This window comes from Scyliorhinus torazame, chromosome 18, assembly GCF_047496885.1.
Source record: "Scyliorhinus torazame isolate Kashiwa2021f chromosome 18, sScyTor2.1, whole genome shotgun sequence".
NCBI classification, from domain to species: domain Eukaryota; kingdom Metazoa; phylum Chordata; class Chondrichthyes; order Carcharhiniformes; family Scyliorhinidae; genus Scyliorhinus; species Scyliorhinus torazame.
This window is the reverse complement of record NC_092724.1, coordinates 161,186,364-161,213,311: the sequence shown is the minus strand read 5'-3', so window position 1 is coordinate 161,213,311 and position 26,948 is coordinate 161,186,364. Positions and strand designations below refer to the sequence as shown.

Below are 26,948 nucleotides of genomic sequence, written 5' to 3'. Positions count from 1 at the left end.
CATCGCCGCAGTTCCGAGGTGCTACTTTTGCGGCCAGGGCAGCCACCCCAGACACGCTGCCCTGCACGGAACGCAACTTGCAACGGCTGTGGGAAGAAGGGCCACTTTGCAAAAGCCTGCCAGGCCCGATCTCCCCCTAAAACCTCTAGGCCCAGCAGCGCTGCCTGCTGCCTGTCGGGGCCGCCCCCAGCTTCCGTGCCACCCGCTATGTGCGACCCGTGGGCGGCTCCATCTTCACCGCCATCTTCAATTTCGGCAGCCATGTGCGACCCATGTGGGCCGCCATCTTTAATGCATCCTCCAAGCACCACGCGCGACCCACGGGGGCCGCCACCTTGGATGCCATCACCACTGCCACCCGCGACCCATGGGGGCCGCCATCTGTGATGCCATCGCCGATGCCTCCCGCATCGTGACCCATGGGGGCCGCCATCTTGGGACCACTCCAATGCCTCCTGGGAGCCTGGCTCCTCTGACCGTATGCTGGCTGCTGCTACCTCCGACCGACCTACCGACCTCCTACCGAAGCTCGCCTCCATCATGCTTGACCAGACCCGGCCGCACCACCTCACGAAGTCTACGATGACCGTCCGGATCAACAGGCACGAGACAGGCCTGTCTTTCCGACTCTTTCATTCACCCAGATACGGTAAGGCGCTGCTCCCTCCCAATCTTACCCTCAACCCAGAATATCTCCCTGGCTTCCGGATCCCATGCAGTAGAAATCCGGGAGTACTGTGTCGCGACCCTTACTATACAAAGCGTAGAGTACGCTAACTTCAAACTCTACGTCCTTCCCCATCTCTGCGCTGCCCTATTGCTGGGGCCCGACTTCCAGTGTCACCTGAGAGCCTTACTTTAAAGCTCGGTGGACCCCTGCCCCCCCCTCACTGTCTGTAGCCTTGCGACCCTTAAGGTCGACCCATCCTCGCTCTTCGCAAACTTCACCCCAGACTGTAAGCCCATCGCTACCAGGAGCAGACGATACAGTGCCCGGGACAGGGCCTTTATCAGGTCAGAGGTCCAGCGACTCCTGCGAGAGGGGATCATTGAGGCTAGTACCAGCCCCTGGAGAGCCCAAGTGGTGGTCGTCAAGACTGGGGAGAAACACCGGATGGTCATCGATTACAGGCAGACCACCAACCGGTACATGCAGCTCGATGTGTACCCCCTCCCCCGCATATCTGACATGGTCAACCAGATTGCGCAGTATCGAGTCTTCTCCGCAGTTGACTTTAAGTCCGCGTACCACCAGCTCCTTATCCGCCCGGAGGACCGCCAATACAGTGCCTTCGAGGCAGATGGCCGCTTCTACCACTTCCTCAGGGTCCCCTTCGGCATCACCAATGGGGTCTCGGTCTTCCAAAGGGAAATGGACCGAATGATTGACCAGTACGGGCTGCGGGCCACTTTCCCGTACTTAGACAATTTCACCATCTGCGGCCGTGACCAGCAGGACCATGACGAAAACCTCCGGCACTTCCTCCACACCGCCAAACTCCTGAATCGCACCTATAATAAAGAAAAATGCGTCTTCCGCACAACCCGCCTAGCCATCCTCGGCTACGTCGTGGAACACGGAGTCCTAGGGCCCGACCCTGACCACATGCCCCCCTCATGGAACTCCCCGTCCCCCACTGCCCAAAGCCCTGAAGAGATGCTTGGGGTTCTTCTCGTACTATGCGCAGTGGGTCCCCAATTATGCGGACAAGGCCCGCCCACTTATCAAATCCTACATTTTTCCCCTGACGACCGAGGCCCGACTGGCCTTCAATCGCATCAAGGCAGATATTGCCAAAGCCGCGATGCACGCGGTGGACAAGTCCATCCCATTCAAAGTGGAGAGCGATGCGTCGGACTTTGCTCTGGCCGCTACCCTCAACCAGGCTGGCAGGCCCGTGGCTTTCTTCTCCCGTATCCTCCATGCCTCCGAAATTCGACACTCCTCCGTTGAAAAGGAAGCCCAAGCCATCGTAGAAGCTGTGCGATTTGGAGGCATTACCTGGCTGGCAGGCGATTCACTCTCCTCACTGACCAACGGTCGGTAGCCTTCATGTCCAATAACACACAGCGGGGCAAGATCAAGAATGACAAGATACTGAGGTGGAGGATCGAGCTCTCCACCTACAACTACGATATCTTGTATCGACCTGGGAAGCTCAATGAGCCCCCAGATGCCCTATCCCGTGGTACATGTGCCAGCGCACAGGTAGACCGACTCCGGGCCCTCCACAATGACCTCTGTCACCCGGGGGTCACCCATGTTTTCACTTCATCAAGGCTTGCAACCTGCCTTACTCCATTGAGGAGGCCAGGACCATGACCAGGGACTGCCAGGTCTGCGCGGAGTGCAAGCCGCACTTCTGTCGGCCAGACAGAGCACACCTGGTAAAGGCCTCTCGCCCCTTTGAGCGCCTCAGCATCAATTTCAAAGGGCCCCTCCCCTCCACTGACTGTAACGTGTACTCCCTCAACATCGTTGACGGGTACTCAAGATTCCCCTTCGCCATCCCGTTACCTGACATGACCTCTGCCTCCGTCATCAAGGCCCTGCACAGTCTTTTCACCCTGTTCGGGTTCCCCGCCTACATCCACAGTGATCGGGGATCCTCCTTCATGAGCGATGAGTTGCGACAGTTCCTGTTCAGCAAGGGCATTGCCTCCAGCAGAACGGCCAGCTATAACCCCTGGGGAAACTGACAGGTGGAGAGGGAGAACGCGACGGTTTGGAAGGCCGTCCTCCTGGCCCTACGGTCTAGAAGTCTCCCAGTCTCCCTATGGAAGGAGGTCCTCTCCGACGCGCCCCTGTGTACAGCCACCAACGAGACTCCTCACGAGCGTATGTTTGCTTTCCCCAGGAAATCCACCTCCGGAGTCTCGCTCCCATCCTGGCTGGCAGTCCCAGGGCCCGCCCTTCTCCGGAAGCATGCGAGGAGCCATAAATCCGACCCCCTCGTCGAGAAGGTCCTGCTCCTCCATGCAAATCCACAATATGCCTACGTGGCACATCAGGACAGGCGACAGGACACAGTCTCCCTTCGGGATTTGGCACCTGCAGGTTCCCCAGCAACCATCACCACCACCCCCAACCCTACGCCGTCTTCCCCCACCCCTGCCCATCTACCTCACGAACTTTCACCCTCAGGCCCACCGGCGACAATCATCACCACCTCCGACAATCACCACCACCTCCGACAATCACCACCACCTCTGCCCATACACCGCCCCCCCCCTTCACCGACTCAACATCTGAGTGAAGAAGAAGCCAACATGCTCCCGGACGCGCAAGTTTCGACACCGGTGCCCACACCACAGCCGGGACTGAGGCGATCACGGCGGTAGGTCAAGGCCCCTGACACTCTTGACCGTTGAGACCACTTCACCCCCGCTGGACTCTTTTTTTATCAGGGAGTGAATGTGGTAAACCACGGTATTGCATTGTATTGCATTGTGTTGTGTTGTACATGCCTGGCCTTGTCCAGGCTGGCTCCGCCTGTGGCTCCTCCCTTCGGGCTCATGTATAAAGGTGGCAAGTCTCCGCCTCCAACCCAGTTCGGGTCAGAGACCCGGAGGCTTCCTGTTTAGTGTATTAAAGCCTCAGTTACATCCATCACTCGTCGTGTGCTTATTGAAGGCATATCATGCAGGATCACTGCTACCCAGTAAACCATGACAAAGAAGAACAAAGAACAAAGAAAAATTACAGCACAGGATCAGGCCCTTCGGCCCTCCAAGCCTGCGCCGATCCAGATCCTCTATCTAAAACTGTTGCCTATTTTCTAAGGATCTGTATCCCTCTGCTCCCTGCCCATTCATGTATCTGTCTAGATACATCTTAAATGACGCTATCGTACCTGCCTCTACCACCTCTGCAGGCAATGCGTTCCAGGCACCCACCACCCTCTGCGTAAAGAACTTTCCACGCATATCTCCCTTAAACTTTTCCCCTCTCACCTTGAACTCGTGACCCCTAGTAATTGAGTCCCCCACTCTGGGAAAAATCTTCTTGCTATCCACCCTGTCTATACCTCTCATGATTTTGTAGATCTCAATGAGGTCCCCCCTCAACCTCCGTCTTTCTAATGAAAATAATCCTAATCTATTCAACCTCTCTTCATAGCTAGCGCCCTCCATACCAGGCAACATCCTGGTGAACCTCCTCTGCACCTTCTCCAAAGCATCCACATCCTTTTGGTAATGTGGCGACCAGAACTGTACGCGGTATTCCAAATGTGGCCCAACCAAAGTCTTATACAACTGTAACATGACCTGCCAACTCTTTTACTCAATACCCCTTCCGATGAAGGAAAGCATGCCGTAAGCCTTCTTCACCACTCTATCGACCTGCACAGCCACCTTCAGGGTACAATGGACCTGAACACCCAGATCTCTCTGTACATCAATTTTCCCCAGGGCGTTTTCATTTACCGTATAGTTTGCTCTTGAATTGGATCTTCCAAAATGCATCACCTCGCATTTGCCCGGATTGAACTCCATCTGCCAATTCTCCGCCCAACTCTCCAATCTATCTATATTCTGCTGTATTCTCTGCCAGTCCCCTTCACTACCTGCTACTCCACCAATCTTAGTGTCATCTGCAAACTTGCTATTCAGACCACCTATACCTTCCTCCAGATCATTTATGTATATCACAAACAACAGTGGTCCCAGCACGGACCCCTGTGGAACACCACTGGTCACAGTTCTCTATTTTGAGAAACTCCCTTCCACTACTACTCTCTGACTCCTGTTGCCCAGCCAGTTCTTTATCCATCTAGCTAGTGCACCCTGGACCCCATGAGACTTCACTTTCTCCATCAGCCTACCATGGGGAACCTTATCAAATGCCTTACTGAAGTCCATGTATATGACATCTACAGCCCTTCCCCCATCAATCAACTTTGTCACTTCCTCAAAGAATTCTATTAAATTGGTAAGACATGACCTTCCCTGCACAAAACCATGTTGCCTATCACTGATAAGCCCATTTTCTTCCAAATGGGAATAGATCCTATCCCTCGGTATCTTCTCCAGCAGCTTCCCTACCACTGACGTCAGGCTTACTGGTCTATAATTACCTGGATTATCCCTGCTACCTTTCTGAAATGAGGGGACAACATTAGCAATTCTCCAGTCCTCCGGTACCTCACCTGTGTTCAAGGTGTAGCCACCTGGGTTGGCCAACTCCCGACGTAAAATGGAGAACAGCAAAGGCTGCAGGGAAATTCAGCCTACACAGGCAGAAACTAGCATGTGCAAGTTACTGTGTATTAAACTCTGCAAAAGCCCAGACAGCATCGATACAAGCAGCCATCTGCATAATAATGTAGCAGCCACCTATATACTAATGAGCGATCCCCGGGTACAATCAAAACATTTGGGATAAACAAAGCCAAGCCAGACTCCCCGGCGCCAGCAGGAGCCAACACAAAAAAGGTTAACGGACACTTCAAGACCGCCCATCGATCAGGGAACCGCTCCAGTATTGGAGAAATCGAACCAAGCGATTGGAACGAAGGTACAGGGTCAGCCCCGAAAGGCAGGAAGCCCCTGGGGACTATAAAGTTAAGCCCCCAAGTTCAAATCGGTTTTCTTGACCGGGTAACTCAGCAACGCGAATCAACCCTTGACAGTGACCGGGTCAGCTGCCGCCGAGATGCAGTAAGTCATAAATCAACGCTCGCTACGAGATAGGCGCTCCCAGCTACCAGTCCGTACCAACTTCAAATCCTGCAGACTCAGAACCCGAACGAAAGGCCATTTGTTCCCCTGACCTGGTGGGCCAGTCCGAAGCTAAGTATAGTCCTGTTAGTTGTAGAAGTAGCTTAGAAGTAGAATTTATGCATGAGTAGCGATTACTGTGTATAATAAATGTGCTTTGATTTGAATCTTACTAATTGGTGTATTGAGTTATTGATCATTACTGGAACTTGAACCTCGTGGCGGTATCATAAAGATACCTGGCGACTCGAGAGCAAAGGTTATAAAACAGAGCCAATTGAACCAACCAAAAGTTAGCAACAAAGGATGCTGCAAAGATATCTGTTAAGGTCCCAGCTATTTCCTCTCTCACCTCCCTCAGTAACCTGGGATAGATCCCATCCGGACCTGGGGACGTATCCACCTTAATGCCTTTTAGAATACCCAACACATCATCCCTCCTTATGTCGACTTGACCTAGAGTAATCAAACATCTATCCCTAACCTCAACATCCGTCATGTCCCTCTCCTCGGTGAATACCGATGCAAAGTACTCGTTAAGAATCTCATCCATTTTCTCTGACTCCACGCATAACTTTCCTCCTTTGTCTTTGAGTGGGCCAACCCTTTCTCTAGTTACCCTCTTGCTCCTTATATATAAGAATAAAAGGCTTTGGGATTTTTCTTAACACTGTTTGCTAAAGATATTTCATGACCCATTTTAGCCCTCTTGACTCCTCGTTTCAGATTGGTCCTACATTCCCGATATTCTTCCAAAGCTTTGTCTGTCTTCAGTCGCCTAGACCTTATGTATGCTTAGTCTTGGGTTTGAGATCCTGGTCCTCAGACACCCTTTTCATCAGTCAGACGAAGGCTGAGCTGGCACTTTGAATTCCATTTTACAAGACAATTGTATACTAATTGTTCCCATGGCTAATTACTCAGTTAAGAGCTGATGAATGGGCAGCTGAAGAGTGTCTCTGCCACTTTAGTCATCAGTACAACATTTTCGGTTTTAATGGGGTATTTTTGTTTACTGCCATGGGAACTGAGAGGAATTCTGGAACATGCCCCAGGTCATGTGTCCCACACAGTTTTGCCATACAAAAGGGCATGGACTTGATCCTTCATTGAAAGATAGTCAGCAACTTTGGACTTGGAAATAGAAGTATAAGAAGATAACTGTCACTCAGAGGTCTCCCCAATGAGCGATAAGAGGGGCATTCCAGCAGAAATGATCATTGAAACTTTCACTTCTGTTTAACATAGTCTAAATTTGTCACTACTGTGGAAAAAGTAGTGGATGGACCTATAACTTAAGGTGCCGAGTCATTGGCAATATCTCTGCCACGGGTTTACAAGTGGTGGGTGGAGGTGCTGGGCTGGCGCTCACCATGGCCCAATTGAGGTCCTTAGGAGGTCAATAAATGCTCAATTAAGGGCCTTATCCTACAGCTACTCCAATTTTTAATGGGTACAATTTTACGGCTTCTGGGTCTGACCCAGAAATCCATGAAATAGAGTGTGATGATGTTGGGCGGGTGATATTTCGCTCTGCAGGCGCACGCGGGTTCGGTGCGTGCCCGCAAGCAATTAAAGAGGTGATTAAAAGCCCAACTGATCAATTTGCTTTGTTGCCCGTGCGATATTAAGCATGGGCCCAATGGGCAGGCGACCCAAATGGAATTGATGTTTTTGTAAAAAGTATTTTCATTGAAGTTTTTCATTTGAACAAATAAAACAACAAAACCACAGGGATGTTACAGCTCAGCAAAAATGTCTCCACATACATGGATACAGAGGGGAACAGGAGGAGCAACTATATGGCTGACTCAGTACAAACATTAGACTTAACTTGGTGCCTCTATACGCACTGTCAGAAACCAAAGGGGAAATGGATAATGCCACGAAAAGATGGTAAAAAGGTACACACCTTCCAATGCAGCAATTGTGTGCAACAACCACTAGAATTCAGGACATGTTCTTGGTGCCATGTTCAGGTTCAGCAACACCAGAGGCACCAATTACATACTGTAACCTCCTCCCCTATGTGATAATGTGGTCCTGTTAAGGATGTGATCCTTCGCAGGCCATGTGACCCGCTCAGGGCCTATCGTGTGGGAGTGCTCGAGCCCCGACCAATAGGAACAGGAGTCCGGGCAGTGTGGACCCTGGGATCAAGGAGTAAAGACCTGTATGATATACCTCTGCCTGTAAATAGTTAAATCTCATTGTTGTTTCCAATAAGCCTCTTCGTTATACAAGAAGTCTCCTCAGTGATAACTCATGCTATTACACCCTCATATAACAGACCCGTCTGTGCCCCTGCAGGAGCCAATCAAAGATTCTTTAACACCACCATAACAAAAATAGAAAAATACAAAGGAAATTGACGAGAACCCCAGTTCTAAAAGGATATTTTACATTTACCGCAAGACGCAACATAACCCCAACCCCAGGCACAGTACAGAATGATCATCATTCCACATATTTATACAGAGAGGACTGTTGCTCGTTTTAGCCTTAGTTTAATTGCTCTTATTCTGTCACCTTTGCTCTTGAGTCGCCAGGTATCTTTCTGATACCGCCACGTGGTTCAAGTCCGAGTAATGATTAATAATCCAACACTCCGCTTAGTAAGAGTTAAATCAACGCTCATTTATTATATACAGCAATTAATACTTACACATTAATTCTACTTCTAAGCTACTTCCTACAACTAACAGGCCAATACTTAACTTTGGAAATGGCCCACCAGGTCAGGGAAACGAATGGCCTTTCGAATGGGTTCTGAGCCTGCGGGATTCAAAAGCTGGTACAGGTCGATAGTCAGGAGTGTCTATCTGGTAGCGATCGTTGGAGTAAAACTTACATTCTCTTGCAGAAGGGTCTCGAAGGGTGCGGAGAGGAGAAGAAGGGTGCAGCAGGCTCGATTTGAACTTGGCCCCTATTCTCATAGTCCCCAGGGGCTTCCCGCCTCTCGGGCGGACCTTGTACCTGGTTCCAAGTGATTGGACTTGGTCCCAATCACTTGGTTCGATATTCTCCAATGCTGGAGTGATTCCTTGATCGAGGGGTGGTCGTTTACCTCTCTTTGTGTCAGCTCCTGCTGGCGCCGAAAGGTCTGGGTTGGCTTTGTGTGTCTATTTTGTATCAATTGTTCCCGGGGATTGGCTGGGGTGTTGTTATGTTGATGGCTGCAGGTATCGATTCGGTCTGGCTTCCCCAGAGGCGAATACACTGTTTTACCTGCAGCTGTCTGTTTGAGTCCTGTTGGCTGATTTTCCCATCAGCCTCTTCCATTCGCCATTTTAAATCGGGGTTTGGCCATTCTAATCGGGAGTTAGCCATTTTAAGCGGCTACAGGACCAGCAGCTATAGATTCGGATTATAGTCAGTATGGTTAGCTTCTCCTAATTGAGACAGGATTTTAAAAAAGGGGACCTATCAGGAGGAGCGGATTTCAGGAGAAAGAAGACCAGGATACAGCCACAGAACCGTATTCCTCCAGTGTACATCCACCACCATATGACGAAGAGGAGAAAAGCTGCACATTCAGACAAAGGAACGTCCCAGCCATAAGGAAGGGGGGGGGGGGGAAGGGGCAACAGGATATCAACCACAGTACAGGGCCCGACTGAATACTAAAATAAAAATCCGATACGATTAGCTCTAAATGGGGGCTTTCCTCAATCCATGTGAGGAGGACCTAGTGAGGAATGAGGGGGTATCTCATGGAAACCTATAAAATTCAAATGGGACTAGACAGGGTAGATGCAGGAAGGATGTTCCCGATGGTGGATATGTCCACCGGAGTCATAGTATAAGGATACAGGGTAAACTTTTAGGACTGAGATGAGGAGAAATTTCTTCACCGAGTGTGGTCGGCCTGTGGAATTCACTGCCACAAGAAGCAGTTGAGGCAAAAACATTATATTTTCAAGAAGGAGTTAGATATGGCTCTGGGGGCTCAAAGGATAAAAGGATATGGGGAGAAACAGGTTACTGAGTTGGATGACCAGCCATGATCATACTGAATGGTGGAGCAGGCTCAAAGGGGTGAATGGCTTCCTGCTCCTATTTTCTCTGTTTGTATCTAACCCTACCACCCGTCACCACACCTATCACCCTGCCATGGCTGTCCTCATCTCTCTATAAATAACATAAAATGCACTCCCTTCTCATAAATGCAAGGATTGGATTGGATTTGTTTATTGTCACGTGTACCGAGGTACAGTGAAAAGTATTTTTCTGCGAGCAGCTCAACAGATCATTAAGTACATGGGAAGAAAAGGGAATAAAAGAAAATACATAATAGGGCAACACAAGATATACAATGTAACTACATAAGCACTGGCATCGGATGAAGCATACAGGGTGTAGTGTTAATGAGGTCAGTCCATAAGAGGGTCATTTAGAAGTCTGGTGACAGTGGGGAAGAAGCTGTTTTTGAGTCTGTTCGTGCGTGTTCTCAGACTTCTGTATCTCCTGCCCGATGGAAGAAGTTAGAAGAGTGAGTAAGCCAGGTGGGAGGGATCTTTGATTATGCTGCCCGCTTTCCCCAGGCAGCGGGAGGTGTAGATAGAGTCAGTGGATGGGAGGCAGGTTTGTGTGATGGACTGGGCGGTGTTCACGACTCTCTGAAGCTTCTTGCGGTCCTGGGCCGAGCAGTTGCCATACCAGGCTGTGATGCAGTCCGATAGGATACTTTCTATGGTGCATCTGTAAAAGTTGGTACGGGTTAAAGTGGACAAGCCGAATTTCCTTCGTTTCCTGTGGAAGTATAGGCGCTGTTGTGCTTTCTTGGTGATAGCGTCGCTGTGGGTGGACCAGGACAGATTTTTGGAGATGTGCACCCCTAGCAATTTGAAACTGCTAACCATCTCCACCTCGGCCCCGTTGATGCTGACAGGGGTGTGTACTGTACTTTGCTTCCTGAAGTCAATGACCAGCTCTTTAGTTTTGCTGGCATTGAGGGAGAGATTGTTGTCGCTACACCACTCCACTAGGTTCTCTATCTCCCTCCTGTATTCTGACTCGTTGTTATTCGTGATCCGGCCCACTATGGTTGTATCGTCAGCAAACTTGTAGATGGAGTTGGAACCAAGTTTTGCCTCGCAGCCGTGTGTGTACAGGGAGTAAAGTAGGGGGCTAAGTACGCAGCCTTGTGGGGCCCCGGTGTTGAGGACCATTGTGGAGGAGGTGTTGTTCATTCTTACTGATTGTGGTCTGTTGGTCAGAAAATTGAGGATCCAGTTGCAGAGTGGGGAGCCAACTCCTAGGTTTTGGAGCTTTGATATGAGCTTGGCTGGGATTATGGTGTTGAAGGCAGAGCTGTAGTCAATAAATGGGAGTCTGATGTAGGAGTCCTTGTTTTCGAGATGCTCTAGGGATGAGTGTAGGGCCAGGGAAATGGTGTCTGATGTGGACCGGTTGCAGCGGTATGCGAATTGCAGTGGATCAAGGCGTTCTGGGAATATGGAGGTGATGCGCTTCATGATCAACCTCTCGAAGAACTTCATTACGACTGGAGTCAGGGCCACTGGTCGGTAGTCATTGAGGCACGTTGCCTGGTTCTTCTTTGGTACCGGTATGATGGTGATCTTCTTGAAGCAGGTGGGGACCTCGGAGTGGAGTAGGGACAGGTTAAAGATGTCCGCGAATACCTCTGCCAGCTGGTCCGCGCAGGCTCTGAGTGCACGACCAGGGATCCAGTCCGGGCCCGTCGCCTGCCGAGGGTTCACTTTCAGGAAGGCTGATCTGACTTCGGAAGCTGTGATGGTGGGTACGGGTGAATTAAGGTTTATAGCTCATAAAAGAAAAGGGATAAGACTATGCATAAACCACATATCACATTACCAATTCAATATGATTTTGCCAAAACAGCATAACAGATGACTCTCACCCTCGTGCTCAAACAGCGCACACCCTTGTCAGAAGAAAAGACAATAACATGAAATCAGCAGAACATTCACAAAGGAGTAAAGTCCAGCAATACTGATGAACTGCAGGATAATAACACCATCCATGTTGCTTGGAAAGGCCAAGGCCATGACAGAATCGTCAAGAAACCCGTAGGATCTCTCAAATGTTCCATCGAACAAAACACCATTACCTCCGCCACGCCATCATCCAGATTTCAAGGAACCTCTGCCCCGGCCAGGAGGATGACTCGACATGACCAGCCACCTCACGATGAGCATCGATGGCAGAACAATATAAGACCTGCGTCGGAGCCTCCGGCCAACCCCAGGCCTCAAAGACCAGATAGTGCTCCATCGAACCTGAAACTCCCAGCCTTCAAATTGAGATGGAGAAGGTCTGGCAGCCAATTCTCAAAATCAGATGGGAACTTGCCTCTGACTCCCCACACCATGCATAAATTGCCCTTTAGTGTCCAAAGATGTGCAGGTTAGGTGGGGCTACGGGGATTGTGTGGGGGGCTGACCTAGGGACCTACGGTGCTCTTTCAGAGGGTTGGTACAGACTTAATGGGCCGAATGGCCTCCTTCTGCACTGTAGGAATTCTGTTCTAAAACTCTGTCTGGCCCCTACTCCCCAAGTCGGTCAGGATAGGCGATATACCATGCAGCAGGGTTTAGAAGAAGTGAAGGTGAGCCCTCACCAGGTAAATTGCTCCATTAACTAACAGGTTTCTCTTTGGCATTTCCGCTATTTTCTCAAGGGAATTCTGTTGTTCATCAATGTGAGCACCAAAAACCTGCACCAGGGAGCTGAGATAAAGTCGTACAGTCGTAGAATCATACAGCACAAAAAAGGCCCTTTGGCCCAAGGTTTCTGCGCCAGTCAATTCCCATGTTCTAATCCCATGTTCCAGCGCTTAGTCCACAGTCTTGTATGCTTGGGATCGCAAGTGCATAACTAAATACTTCTTAAATGTTATGAGAGTCTCTGCCTCCACCACCCTTTCAGGCAGTGAGTTCCAGACTCACACAACCCTCTGGGGAAAAATGTTTTCCTTCTCATCCAATCTAAACCTCCTGCCTCTCACCTTAAATCTATACCCCCTGGTCATTGGCCCCTCTGCCAAAGGGAAAGATTTGTTCCTGTCTACTCTATCTATGTCCCTCAAAATTTTACACATCTCAGTCATGTCCTAGCCCAGACTCCTCTGCTCCAAGGAAAACAATCCAAGTTTATCCAATCTCTCTTCATAACTAACAGTCTCTTGCCCAGGCAACATACTGGTAAATCTGCTCTGCATCCTTTCCAGTGCTATCACATCTCTTCTGTAATGTGGTTTCCGGAACTGCTCACAATACCCTAGCTGTGGCCTAACCAACATTTTGTACAGTTCCAGCATAACCTCCCTGCTCTTAAACTCTATGCCTCGGCTAATAAAGGCAAGTATACCAATTGCCTTCTTCACCACTGTATCTACCTGCCCTGCTACCTTAAAGGACCAGTGTACATGCACACCAAGGTCCCTCTGATCCTTGGTGCTTCCCAGGGACCTGCTGTTTATCATGTATTTCCTTGTCTTGTTTGTCCTGCTCAAGTGCATCACCTAACCCTTTTGCCACTGATCAGCCCATCTGACCAGCCCATCTATATCCTCCTGTAATCGAAGACTATCCTCCTCCCTATTTACCACCCACCAAATTTCATACCATCCAGAGACCTACTGATCAATCCTTCTACATTAATATTTAAATCATTTATATAAACTACAAACAGCAAAGGCCACAACACTGATCCCTGTGGGACCCCACTGGTCATAGGCTTCCAGTCAGAAAAACACCCTTCGACCAACACCTTCTGACTTCTGCCACTCAGCCAATTCTAGATCCAACTTGCTAAATTTCCTTGAATCCCATGGGCTCTTACGTTCACTATCTGTCTCCCATGTGAGACCTTATCAAAAGCCTTGCTGTAGTCGAAGTAGATTATGTCAAATGCATTGCCTTCATCTATACACCTGGTCACCTCTTCGAAAATACAATCAAGTTGGTCAGACATGACCTCCTCTTAACAAAACTACGCTGACTGTTCTTGTTTAATCCCTGCCTTTTCAAATGCAGATTAATTCTGACGCTCAGAATTGCTTCCAAAAGTTCCCCCACCTCTGAGGTTAGACTGATTGGCCTGTAGTTTCCTAGTTTATCTCTTCCTCCCTTCTTGAATAATGGCACCACATTGGCTATCCTCCAGTCCTCCGGCACCTCTCCTGTGGCCAGAGAGGAATTGAAAATTATTGCCAACGCTCCTGCTATTTCCTCCCTTGCCTCACTCAGCAGCTTGGGATACATTTCATCTGGCCCTGAATATTTGTCTACCTTTAAGCCTGCCAGACCACTCGGAACCTCCTCTCTGTCTACGTTAATCTATTTTAAATTTTATTACAGTCCTTCTCCCCAATTTCTATTCCCACACTGTCCCTCTCATGAGTGAACACTGACACACAGTATTTATTTAGAACCCCACCGACATCCTCCAACTCCACACACAAATTACCGCTGTGGTCCTCAATGGGCCCTCTTTCCCTAGTTATCCTTTTACCCTTAATGTACTTGTAAAACAACTTTAGAACACTCCCACCAATGTGATTGCTCCCTTTTAGTTTTTAAGTTCTACCCATATGGCCTCAGTTGAAGAACCTTCTAAGATGTCATCCCTCCTTTCTGCTGTAATTGATTCTCTGATCAAAATTGTGACACCCCCTTCTCTTTTACCTCCTTCCCTATCCCACCTGAAGATTATGTATCCTGGAATATTGAGCTGCCAATCCTGCCCCTCTCAACCATGTCTCAGTTACAGCAAGGACATCATACCCCCATGTTTTAATTTGTGCCGTCAATTCATCTATCTTGTTAGTCATTTTATTTGGAGTCAACTGTAAGTTCACAACTGACTGGGTCTCAACTTCAAAAGGAATTTTTCACCCACCACTTCTCTTTCAAAATCTGAAATTTCTCCTTTCATTTGACAGTACTTCACTACATATAACACACATGGGCTTTGCACCTGATTTGCATTGGCACAATTGAGAACATCATACCTCAAGAAATCATCTTTATGCTGCCTTGTTCCCAAGTTAAGTTTCTTCTTTGTAGGCTGTGGAGGCTCTGGAGTTCTGTACAGAGTGAACACTAGCACTGCTCTGTCCTGCTGTGAATTCTCCTGAGCAGTTCTCCCCAGCAGATTCAGATGTGAGATCCTGGCTTGTAGGTACACTGCCTATTTGTGACTCTGGCCTCTTGTAACAAAATGATTCATCTTCACAGTGTTAGCCGTTTTAGTTACTGTGATATGAAGAGTCTAAACTTCTTGTTCCTTTTCACCAAACACCATTTATTTCACTTCCACAGCCTCTGCACAAAACTCTTAACAACACAACTCCTGACAGAGGCCACCTGAAGTCCGTTTACATATCAGTGTCAATTAATGGATACTTAACATAAATGAGACAACTAATTGCAATGTCTCGTAACCCATTACTTAACAGTCTCCCCTGCCTCGGAGAAAAAAATAATTAGGTGAAAACAAAATTTCAAGAAACTCAAAAACACACATGATTTCCCCCCCTTTTGTTTTTTTTTTGGATGAGAAAGAAAAAAAAAACAGTCACAGAAACAAGCGCCCTTCATTAACAATATCCAAAAGTTCCTGTGAACTCGCCCCTCTTTTCGTAAAACAGTCTGACAGTTGATAGCTCCTGTCGACCCATTTAATTTTTGTTATTTCCCCTCTGTCCAACATCTGCTTCAAACTTGCAATGTCTATCCGTAACCTTTCATTGACACTTTTTGTAGAGTACACATTTTCCCACAGGGATTTATTGTCAATGTGACAGTCAATAGGTATATTACCCAAATCCCCTAATCTCAAAATTTCTGTCAATATCATACTTATATAAAAGGCCATATCCACCGCCTCTACAAGGCTTAACGTCTCAGCAGCCAAAGTGCTTTTTACCACTCTCCTTATTTTCTTTGTTTTCCACACAAGCAGGCAACATTCACCATTGTTCCCCAAAAGGAAAATTATAAAACCTCCTGCGCTTGAAACCCCATCACATAAATTTGCGTAGGACGCATCACTATAAACTATGAGTTTCAAGTGCTTAAGGTCACCTAAAACCGGGAACTTCAAAACACACTCCTGCATTTTTAGTTTGGCCAACGCTTTATTTGCTCTTATTATGTCTTCCACTTTGGGATCATTCATTTTTGTACTCAACTCTAAGACATCAAAACTCACGTCCGGTCTAGTCTGTCGACCTAACCAGTTCAGTTGCCCAATTAAACTTCGCAGTTGTTCTTTTTCTATCTATGAAACCATTGCGCCTTTTTGTGCAACTCGGCCACGACTAATTGCTATTGGGGTGATGCTTTACAAATAAGATTGCTGACATAAAGTTGCCCCTAACTTAGTCTGTCCAATTTCCAGTCCAATATACTTAAATGTACCGGAAGCCTGACTTCCAACCCTGAATTCTTTCCTCAAACCAGAGATTACAATAGCTTCAAATTCACTAGTCCCACCCCACAAAAAAACATCGACATGCATCATAAAAATGCCAGTAAAACATTGCAGGATCTGTTATCAACTGGCAACAGCCTAACTTTAACAAAACTGACCTTACCGAAAAATACCAGACTCTAGATGCATCATTTAATCCATAAACACATTTGTTCAACTTCCAGAGTACCCTTTCTGCATTAGCTGCTTCTTTAGGAGGACGGAGAAAAATGTCTCTCTGGAGCTGATGCCCCTGCAAAAAGGCAGCTTTTATATCTATAGATTTGCATTCCCATGCCCTTGTGGCTAATAGAGCCAAGAAGATCTTTAAAATAACCTTTCCTGCTGTAGGTGAATCTACCCTTAAATCCTGATCTTCTAAGTTTTCTTCAAATCCTCTTGCCACAAGCCTGGCCTTTGCCTTATAAGTTCCATCCGGAAGAACCTTTTCCGTGCAAATCCATCTGTGGGATAGAGCTCTTTGTCCCCTATCTGGTACTTCCGTGTATACCCCAAATTCACTCCAACTATGCAATTCTTGCTGTTTAGCTTCTTTAATAACTTTTTCATCTAATTTATTTGAAGCCACCAAAATCTCACGTGCATGTGGGCTTCTACTCCTAATAGTATTCGTAGTCTTACTCATGTTCCGAGATCTTGACAAACTACGTCCCCTCTCCCGCCTGGTATCTCGTTCGAAACTGCTTCTGCTTGATCTTTCCCTTCTGCTGTGGGATGTCCTTTCAATAGTTCTCGACCTTTTCCTGCGGACCTGTTCACTATCCGATGTACCATCTGAACTGGCACTGCGTTTCTGTGCCCTCCATTTTTGAACTTCGTTTTCCCAATCCATTGTCTTGACTCCTTCCCCTGAATGCTGTACATTCAACCAATGTTTATACTTTCCAGTGGCCTTCCCTGCTCTACTAATAACAGTTGCATTCTTCCATTGACTAGACCCTTCAGGCAAGTATGTCACTTTTGTACCAACTTTTGGCAGTTGCCCTTTCAGAAAAATGGCCTGTTCTAATTCACCAGAAGTGTTGTGTTCCTCCACAGAAACCCTGTCTATATCAGTTAATTGGTCCTCATAGGTCTGTAACACATGCGTACCAGATGACTCTGGTTCCTCGTCATGCCTGTCTGCTCTGTCTAAATTTGAAAATTTGTAATCTGTACCCATTATCCTTGATGAATGTACCCTAACAGCTTGATTACCATGTTGCAAAATAATTGTTTTGCCATCTATGCCTATGATCTTCCCTGGGCCTTTCCATTCATTAGAATTGTCTCTCTTATAGTATACCATGTCTCCTTGCTGAAAAACCGCACCTGATGGCCGTACGTTATGTCTTAAAGCTCTGAGAATTCTTTCAGAGACTTCTGCTTCCAAAAAAGCTTTTCTACTGCTATGTAATGCATTTAAATGTTCAGCAAAACCAGAGGTAATTGTAGTCCCCTCCCAAGCTGGCGGCTGGTCATCCAAAATGGACGGAATTTTAGGATTTCTACCAAACACTAATTGATAAGGACTATAGCCCCCAACCATCTGCAATGAATTCTTTGCATGTACCGCCCATGCTAAAGCTGAATTTAGCCTGCAATTTGGTCGATCTGCCAAAATTTTCCGAAGCATGTCACCGATGACAGCATGATTTCTTTAACATACACCATTAGTAAATGGGCTTTCTGCAGCCGTATTCATAAATCTGATATTCATGTTTTCACACATATCCCTAAACTCATCATTAGCAAATTCTCCCCCATTGTCCGTAAGGAATTTTGCCGGTGGACCCATTCCTATCCCTATCCATTTTTCCATGATTTGATCCAGAATTACTCTCTTTTCTTTACTTCGTACAATCGTTGATTGACTAAATCTGGTTGCTAAATCTACAAAATGCAAGATAAATATATTATTTGCTTTATCCCAGATCTTAAGGTCCATGGCCACAATGTCGTTACAATCCCTGGCCAAAGGTAGGGTTACTGTCGGTCATGCTGGTGTCCTTCTGTACTTCCTACAAACTTCACAGCCGTCACTAACCTGTTCTATCAGTTTAGTATAGTCGTCATCCCTTACCCCTGCATCCTTTAATAAATTTTCCAGCCTCCAAGGAGACGGATGTGCAAATTGCCTATGCAGTTTTAATACCACAAGCTTTTTATCAGCTAAAGTCCCATTTTCAACTGCCATTAACACATCCTTAACCACTCTACTTGAAAAATTATTTGTCAGTAATGGAATACAATAGTGTCCCGACTGTGTAGTGTCCCGACTGTGTAAATTGTAAGTCCACCGTCTTTCCAAAAACTGTTGCCTTATCCTGTTCCATATCCAGTTTCATGTGTGCTTTCTTCATCGACGGTCTGCTCAGAAGCAAAGGTATCTCACTTGATACAACATCCGTGCTAATGAAATGATTCACTCCGGCAATATTGCAAGGGATCACCACTCTTTTCAGCGACTTCAGAGTATTATCATCCGCAAACCTGAAACTTGTGGAACTTTCAAATTCCTTATCCTTGTTATGATTTTCAGCATTCAAAGAGTCCAGGTAACATTTTAACCAGTCAATTCCACACACAGTAGATGTGCAGCCACTGTCCAATACAGCACAGTTGAAGGATTCTGCAACCAACACCCTCATTACTGGCGTAAAACTGCTTGCCAATAGGACAATGCCTTCTTTCTGGTCACTAACTTTTTCCTCTTCTGACTCTTCCATGTCATGTGTCGCTTCAAACATTCTATCATAACGAGTTGGACAGTTGAAAGCATAATGGTATTGAGAGTCACATCGAAAACATCGATTTATCATGCCCCGTGCATTTCTGGGGTTGATCTTCCTACTGTAGGTTCTAACTGGGTTTCTGTCTTCATAATTTCCTTGTCTCGGTCTCCGTCTTGAGCCCTGTTCGTAGCCATACGATTTCGCCATCCTGTTACTAGTGTATCTTCCATATTCTGCCTTATTGCAGGCTGACCTATTTGGGTCATCAGAGCCAACGGAATCGAATGTTTCCCCAGAAATCTTTGTAAAGCTTTTGTCATCTGTTCGAATAAGGTATCCTCATCAGTAAACTGAACTCCTGTCAAAACCAGGAGCCTATCCATGTTGCTCACTCTAGCACAGTCAAGTAATTTAAAGGCCAACACAGACTGGAAATTCCAGGTTGTGTTTCTGCAGCCTTTTATATAGTCTGCCAAATTCCATTATATAGTCTTCCATGGAGATATCCTCCATTTTCCGGAACTTATCAAAATCCGACCATGCTTCATACGCACTTAGCAAGTCATCTTTCTTATAAATCTTATCCATATAATGTAATAAAGTCTCCAGACCTTCTTCTAAGTCTAACTCTTCCAATTCCAGCTCAGAAAGCACTTTGTTTCGGATTTTACTGTCATATGGTAGAGAAAGAGCCAATGCCATACCTTGTTTTCTCTTTCCCAAAGCAGTTACTTTATTCCACATAACTACTGCACTTCTCCATTGGTCGTACGATTCCCTTTCAGAAAATAAGGGAGGATAGTCATATCCAGCCATCTTTATCCTCGGTTCAGCCATAAATCCCCCCTTTTTTTTTCTTTTCTCACTCACTCCTTGGTTTGATCTGGAAAAGTTGTATCTTTCAACCCTTCACATTTACACAGCAACCATCTTCTGCTACTAATTGTTAGCCGTTTTAGTTACTGTGACATGAAGAGTCTAAAGTTCTTGTTCCTTTTCACCAAACACCATTTATTTCACTTCCACAGCCTCTGCACAAAACTCTTAACAACACACCACCTGACAGAGGCCACCTGAAGCCCCTTTACATATCAGTGTCAATTAATGGATACTTAACATAAATGAGACAACTAATTGCAATGTCTCTTAACCCATTACTTAACACACAGTCCTCTTGCCTTGCTTGGTAGTAGCTAGAAAATGGAAGAAGCTCTCCTCCGTGATTTGGCACCAAACGCACATACATATGGAGCGCTTGACACTAAATGAAATGAAAAATGAAAATGAAAATCGCTTATTGTCACAAGGAGGCTTCAAATGAAGTTACTGGGAAAGGCCCTTATTCACCACATTCCGGCGCCTGTTCGGGGAGGCTGGTACGGGAATTGAACTGTGCTGCTGGCCTGCCTTGGTCTGCTTTGAAAGCCAGCTCTTTAGCCCTGTGCTAAACCAGTTCCACATGGGGTTCCACTAAGTGTATGTGCAGGAAGTGTGACCTGCTCACTGCTGCCACTTATGGTCGGAAGAGTGCACATAGCTCCATTTCGTTCTCATTTAAAAGCCAGTGGCTCCCGCCATTCTCAATTTAAATGCCAGTAGCAGCTGTTGAGCACTTCTCCTGCGATTGGGACCCACACATGGGTCGCAGCCCACACTGAAAAACAGTGCTGTAAATTAATAGATAAAAAAGCATAATTGCTTGAGTGTAGTATGTTGTTGAAATGTCCTTTGTGCCATTGTATTGGTTAATTAAACTCTTGATTGTATTAGTCAATAGCAGGTAATGGCATATCCCTTTTACCATTGTTCCACTAGCAATTAGTCTATGTCCAAACCCTTTTGATGAGTCACTGTTTTTGCGAGATGTCCGAATCAACCCCTTGCTGCCCAGCCCTGTGCTGTTGCTTTTGTAATTTTATTGTTCCAATTATGAGTTCAAAACATGTCTATGGGCTTGCAATTATATTCCATAAATTTCCCTGTTGGAGAGTATTCCGATCCTGCAGACTCTGTAATGTCTGAACAATTTCAGGGCCACAAATTTCAGGGCCACATTGAATTAAAATGTTAAGTGAATAAGTTATTTCATAAGCAATGTTTAGCTTGTTTGTTTTTGCGAATTTAACTTGGTTTACTTTTCTATTGAATTGCTGAAGTGAATTTTCCACATTGCCATATTAGAAATAGTTTCAGTTTCCGGTGTCTGCATGAATTTAACACCCACTTCAAGATCATATTGTGTTAGGCATATTTTGTTCAGATTTTAATACTGAAGCAATTCATAAGGGATAAAATAGAGATAACTTTGTATGTAAACTGCAAAAACGAATTGTCCTCCATTACATAATAGTAACAAATGTTTCTGATTTCACAGGGCTGTATTTCTGAACTGGTTTGGTATGATTATTGTGCTCACAACAGCCTGCCTGTGTGGTTTAGTTATGTATGCTGTTTATGAGACCTGTGATCCAATAAAGGCAAACAAAATTAGTAACTCCAATCAGGTAAGCAATATTTCATTCCATTTGAAATGAACTTAATATGCAGTAGCATTCTCTGTAGCATTAGTTCCTTTTCTAGAAGTATCAGGTATTGATCTCTAATTACACAATCCTATTAATAAAATTTCAAATCTAAATTACCAAAAGCGCATTCTCATTCATCACTCTTCATCTAAGACAGGTTTAGTTCAAGTATTAACTATGTAGATTTATGAGGACAAAAACTTGGATATGACATTATAAGGCAAGACCAAAAGGATATAAAGACAATAAGATCGGCAATGGGAGGGATACTGATAAACTAATCAAACACAGATAGCATAAAATCCCAGTCAAAATTGATTGTGCCTGTACATATTAAAAGAAGTTTGGGAAGAGATAGCAGAAGCATTATTACACCAACATAAAATTTATTTAGCAAAGGGAATTGTGCCAGAAAACTAAGAAACAACTGGATTCCTTTATATAAAAGGTAGAAAAAACAAGCTGAGGGAATTCTAGATCAATTAGCTCAATGCCATCTTTGGAAAGATTAATGAAATTCTTCTTAAAATATGTAATAGGAAAACATCTAGAAACAAAAAATATAAAGCAGAGTGGTCTGCGCAGATTCATAAGGAAGAACCTGCTTGACCCCAATCCTGTTGAATTCTTTGAAGAAGTGACAAAAATGGTAGATATGAATAACATAGATAATGTAATATTTTTGGAATTGATAGAAAACCTTTTAGGTACTACACAGCAGACTTTTGACTATCGGCAGAACATGATGGAACCAGTGGACAAGTAGCAAAATTGATAGCAAGATGACTACAAGACAGAAAACATGTAATATGGATCAACAGTGGTCGCTCATAATTGCAACATCTTGGAAGTGGTGCTGGGACTGTTCATCATTTACACAAATGATTTGGACTTGGGAACTGGAATTAGAATTTTGAAATTTGCTGATGACACCAAATTTGGGGATGCAGTTACTCCAAAGTAGAACAGTGACAAAATGTAGGAAGACATTAATAAACTTGCTGAATGGGCATATAATTAGCAATTAAAATTTTTTTTTTTAAAAACGGGATTTGGGCTTCATTGGCTCGGCTAGTATTTGTTGTCTATTCCTAATTGCACTTGAGAAAGTGGTGTTGAGCTGCAGTCCATGTGGTGGAGGTACACCCACAGTGCTGTTGGGGAGGGAGGTCCAGGATTTTGACCCGCAACAGTGAAGGAACGGCGATACATTTCCAAGTCAGGATGGTGAGTGACTTAGAGGAGAACCTCCAAGTGGTGGTGTTCACAGGTATCTGTTGTCCTTGTCCTTCTTGTGGGTTTGTAAGATGCTGTCTGCCTAAGTAGCCTTGATGAGTTCCTGCCGTGCATCTTGTGGGTGTCAGTCAAATGGGCTGCATTATCATAGAATCATAGAATCATAGAATCCCTACAGTGCAGAACAAAGAACAAAGAAAACTACAGCACAGGAACAGGTCCTTCAGCCCTCCAAGCCTGCACCGATCATGCTCCCCACCTGAACTAAAATCTTCTACATTTCTAGGGTCCGTCTCCCTCTATTCCCATCCTATTCATGTATTTGTCAAGATGCCCCTTAAACGTCACTATCGTCCCTGCTTCCACCACCTCCTCCGGCAGCAAGTTCCATTCCATTCGTCCATCGAATCTGCACCGGCCCTTGGACAGAACACCCTACTTAAGCCCATGGAGGTGAGTTACTCACCAGAGGATTCCTAGTCTCTGACCTGCTCTTGTAGCCACACTATTTATATGGCTAGTCCAGTTCAGCAGATCATGAGGAGGTCTCCAGTTCGTCATTAGAACTCCGTTCTTAATGCAATAGCACTCTGGAACCCCCTCAGCCTCAAGTTCTGTGAGAGCTGACTGTGCTAATAACCAATGTAACTGTGGATCGGTCCCTGGGCCTCAAATAATGAAGTCCTACCAAACACTTACTCCGAACTATCCTCAATCTTGAGGATAGTTTTGGCTACTCTACCATCTGATTGCGACACAATTTTAATCTCTGGTGCTGGACTTTGTTTAGCCATTGCCCTGATCACCACAGATGATGCAAAAATATCTGGAAATTGTTACTGTGAATGTTCTGTCTCCTCATCTTCCTTCAGCCTCTCTGTAATTATGGGTGCAGCTACAACCTTCACTCCTACCAAATCATTTTCCAAAAGTAAGTCTACTCCGTCCACTGATAACGTCTTAACCACTGACAACCACTGGACCTGACAATAACACTCCAAATATACTTTATACAATGGAATTGGGATATAATCTCTGCTTTTCCCATTCACTAACACCTTAGATTTCATTGAACTCTGGAGGGAAAACCAAATCCATCTCCAGTAAGAGAGTTTGTGTAACACCTAGGCCTTCGAATCTCACCTCCACCCTCAGGACCATCCTTCCAGGTCTGAAGAGATCTCAAAGCATTCCCAGCTATCCATTCCCTACCTTGGCTACCTGCCTCACAAGTAGTTTCAACTCCCATTGCTCGTATCCACCTATTAAAGCTGTTCTACCTAACCCTTTCAAATTCAGCATCAATCTGTCCCAGTTGTTTCCTTAAGTTACTTTACCTATATGCTTTGGGAACTTATTCATATGAATTCATATGAACCCAGAATAGTGTTTTTTACCTCGTCATAATTCTTAGATACTCTGACAGGGAAGCATTAACTTCCTGTGCCTTCCCCATCAATTTACTTTGCATGGGTAATATCCACTTTTCTTTCGGTCACTCCATTTGGGTTGTTAGTTTTTGAAATGCCATGAAAAATGCCTCTACTTCCTTTACTTCAAATTTTGTGTTCTGTTCTAGGGTTAAGCTCCACTCTAGCTCCTGGCAGATTTCTTTTAATTTTCAATGCTTTAAACTGGAACTCTCTCTCTTTTGCCTTTTCCTCTCTAATTCCAACTTCCTCATTTCAATTTCCATTTGAAAAAGTTCTATCTCTTTTGCTGCATCTCCAATTCTCTTTCTTATTGCTGCATTTCTAATTGTTGCATTTGTAACTGGATCGTATCTAAATCTACTGATACAGGCTGTGTTTCTGGCATTTCTTTAAATTCAAATGCTGAGCGATTGTTTCAATTATCTCTACCTTCCTAGCACCTCTAATTTTAATCCACTTGATAATTTAATTAGCTTGTCATTTTGAAGCCCTTCTAAAGAAACCAAAGGCAGGTCCTCCACCTGAAAAGCCTTAGCAGTTTCCAGAGCCATCCTGTTATACTATTTTACTATTGTATATTATACTATTATATATATCCTATAAGGGGCCAGTTTAGCACAGTGGGCTAAACAGCTGGCTTGTAATGAAGAACAAGACCAACAGCGCGAGTTCAATTCCCATACCGGCCTCCCGAATAGACGCCGGAATGTGGCGACTAGGGGCTTTTCACAGTAACTTCATTGAAGCCTACTTGTGACAATATTATTATTACAAACCTGGTGCCCCTTTAGTATATATTGTACCCCAAAAGTTACTGTTCCAAAGATCACAGGACCGAGCCCTCAAATTAGGTTAAGACATCGTGGGCTAGTACATGGTCAATTCCAGCCCCTTTTCACCCCGAGTCGTAGCGCAGTTGAAATTAACTCTTAATTTAAAAAAATTATGTCTTTGCTGACCAATAATTACAATCACTAGGCTGATTTATTAATAACAATAACTGTATTTTAATAGGCAACAAATACAACTGGTTAACTACTATCTAGGAACATAGGAATTAGGAGCAGAAGTAGTCAATTCAGCCCTTTGTGCTTACTCCGCCATTCAATCAGATCATGGCTGATGTCTTCCTGGTCTCAAATCCACCTCCCACCTATTGCCCAAATCCCTTTAACCCGTTTTAAAAATTTTAAAAATATATCTATCTTTTCTTGAAAACATTTAATGACTCAAATTCCACCGCACTATGGGGCAACTAATTTGATAAATTCACCACCCTCTGCGAGAGGTAGTTCCTCCTCATCTCAGTTCTAAATCTACCGCCTCTCAACCTAAATCCATAACCTCTCGTTCTAGATTTCCCACAGGGGAAACATTTGGTCTACGTTATCAATCCCATTTAGTATTTTATACACCTCGATCAGATCCACTCTCATCCTTCTAAACTCCAGCGAGTATAAGCCCAAACAATTTAATCTTTCCTCATAAATCAACCCTTTTATCCCCGGAATCAATCTGGTGAACCTCCTCTGAACTTCCTCCAATGCCACCACGTCCTTCCTCAAATAGGGAGACCAAAACTGGACACAATACTCCAAATGTGGTCTCACCAAAACCCTATACAATTGCAACATCAATTCTCTACTTTTTATACTCAATCAGTTTGCAATAAATGCTAACATTCCATTTGCTTTTTTAATTACATGCTGTACCTGCATACCGACTTTCTGCGATTCATGCACAAAGACACCCAGATCCTCCTGCCCAGACGCATTTGAATCTGCTTTCCATTTAGATAATAAATTGCCTTTATATTTATCGGCCAAAATGGATAACCTCACACTTATCCACATTAAACCCCAACTGCCAAATGTTGGCCTAATTTCCTAGCCTATCTATATCCGTCTGTAAAATCTATATCTCCTCTTCACTGCCTGCTTTCCCACTTATTTTAGTATCATCCGCAAATTTTGGTATATTACACTCTGTCCCTGCTTGCAGATCATTTATATAAATTGTAAACAGTTGAGGTCCGAGGACTGACCCCTGCGGCACCCCGCTAGTTACAGTTTGCCAGCCAGAGAAGGACCCATTTAGCCTGACCCTCTGCTTTCTGTCAGTTAACCAATCCTCAATCCAATCTAATACTGCATCCCCAATCCCCAGGGATCTCACCTTCTGGATCAGTCTTTTATGCGGCATCTTATCAAACGCCCTCTGGAAGTCTAGATATACCACATCCACAGGTTCTCCATTATCCACCTTGCTGGTTACGTCCTCAAAGAACTCAAGCAAATTTGTCAAGCATGACATACATCATGCTGACAATGGTAGATTGAGCTTTGTCTTTCTTTTTTTTCTTTTTAAATATATTTTATTGAAATTTTTTCCCCAAACAACAATTTTTCCCCTCTTACAAAACAAACGTAACAATACAGAAATTTTTAACAATACACAAATAACAAAACCCCATTATCTTTTGACCTTAACTAAACTAAACCCCTCCCCCCCCCTCCCCCCTCCCTCCCCCTCCCCCCTGGGTTGCTGCTGCTGGTCATCTGTCTTCCCTCTAACGTTCCCCTAGGTAGTCGAGAAATGCCTGCCACCGCTTGGTGAACCCTTGAGCCGATCCTCTCAGGGCAAACTTTATCTGCTCCAATTTAATGAACCCCGCCATATCATTTACCCAGGCCTCCAGTCCGGGGGGTTTCGCCTCCTTCCACATGAGTAGGATCCTGCGCCGGGCTACTAGGGACGCAAAGGCCACAACGTCGGCCTCTTTCGCCTCCTGCACTCCCGGCTCATCTGCAACTCCAAATAGAGCTAACCCCCAGCCT

At 45.3% G+C, this 26,948-nt stretch overlaps 1 protein-coding gene across 4 annotated transcripts in view; it reads left to right on the top strand.

Annotated features, from left to right (window-relative positions):
* The window catches only part of LOC140395696 (sodium-coupled monocarboxylate transporter 1-like), a 342,990-nt gene that overhangs the window by 126,184 nt on the left and 189,858 nt on the right, over window positions 1-26,948 (top strand). For all 4 annotated transcript variants that reach the window (XM_072483773.1, XM_072483774.1, XM_072483772.1 and 1 more), the window contains exon 9: window positions 21,292-21,421. In XM_072483773.1, coding sequence (XP_072339874.1) covers window positions 21,292-21,421 — 130 coding nt within the window. The remainder of the gene's footprint in view (window positions 1-21,291; window positions 21,422-26,948) is intronic.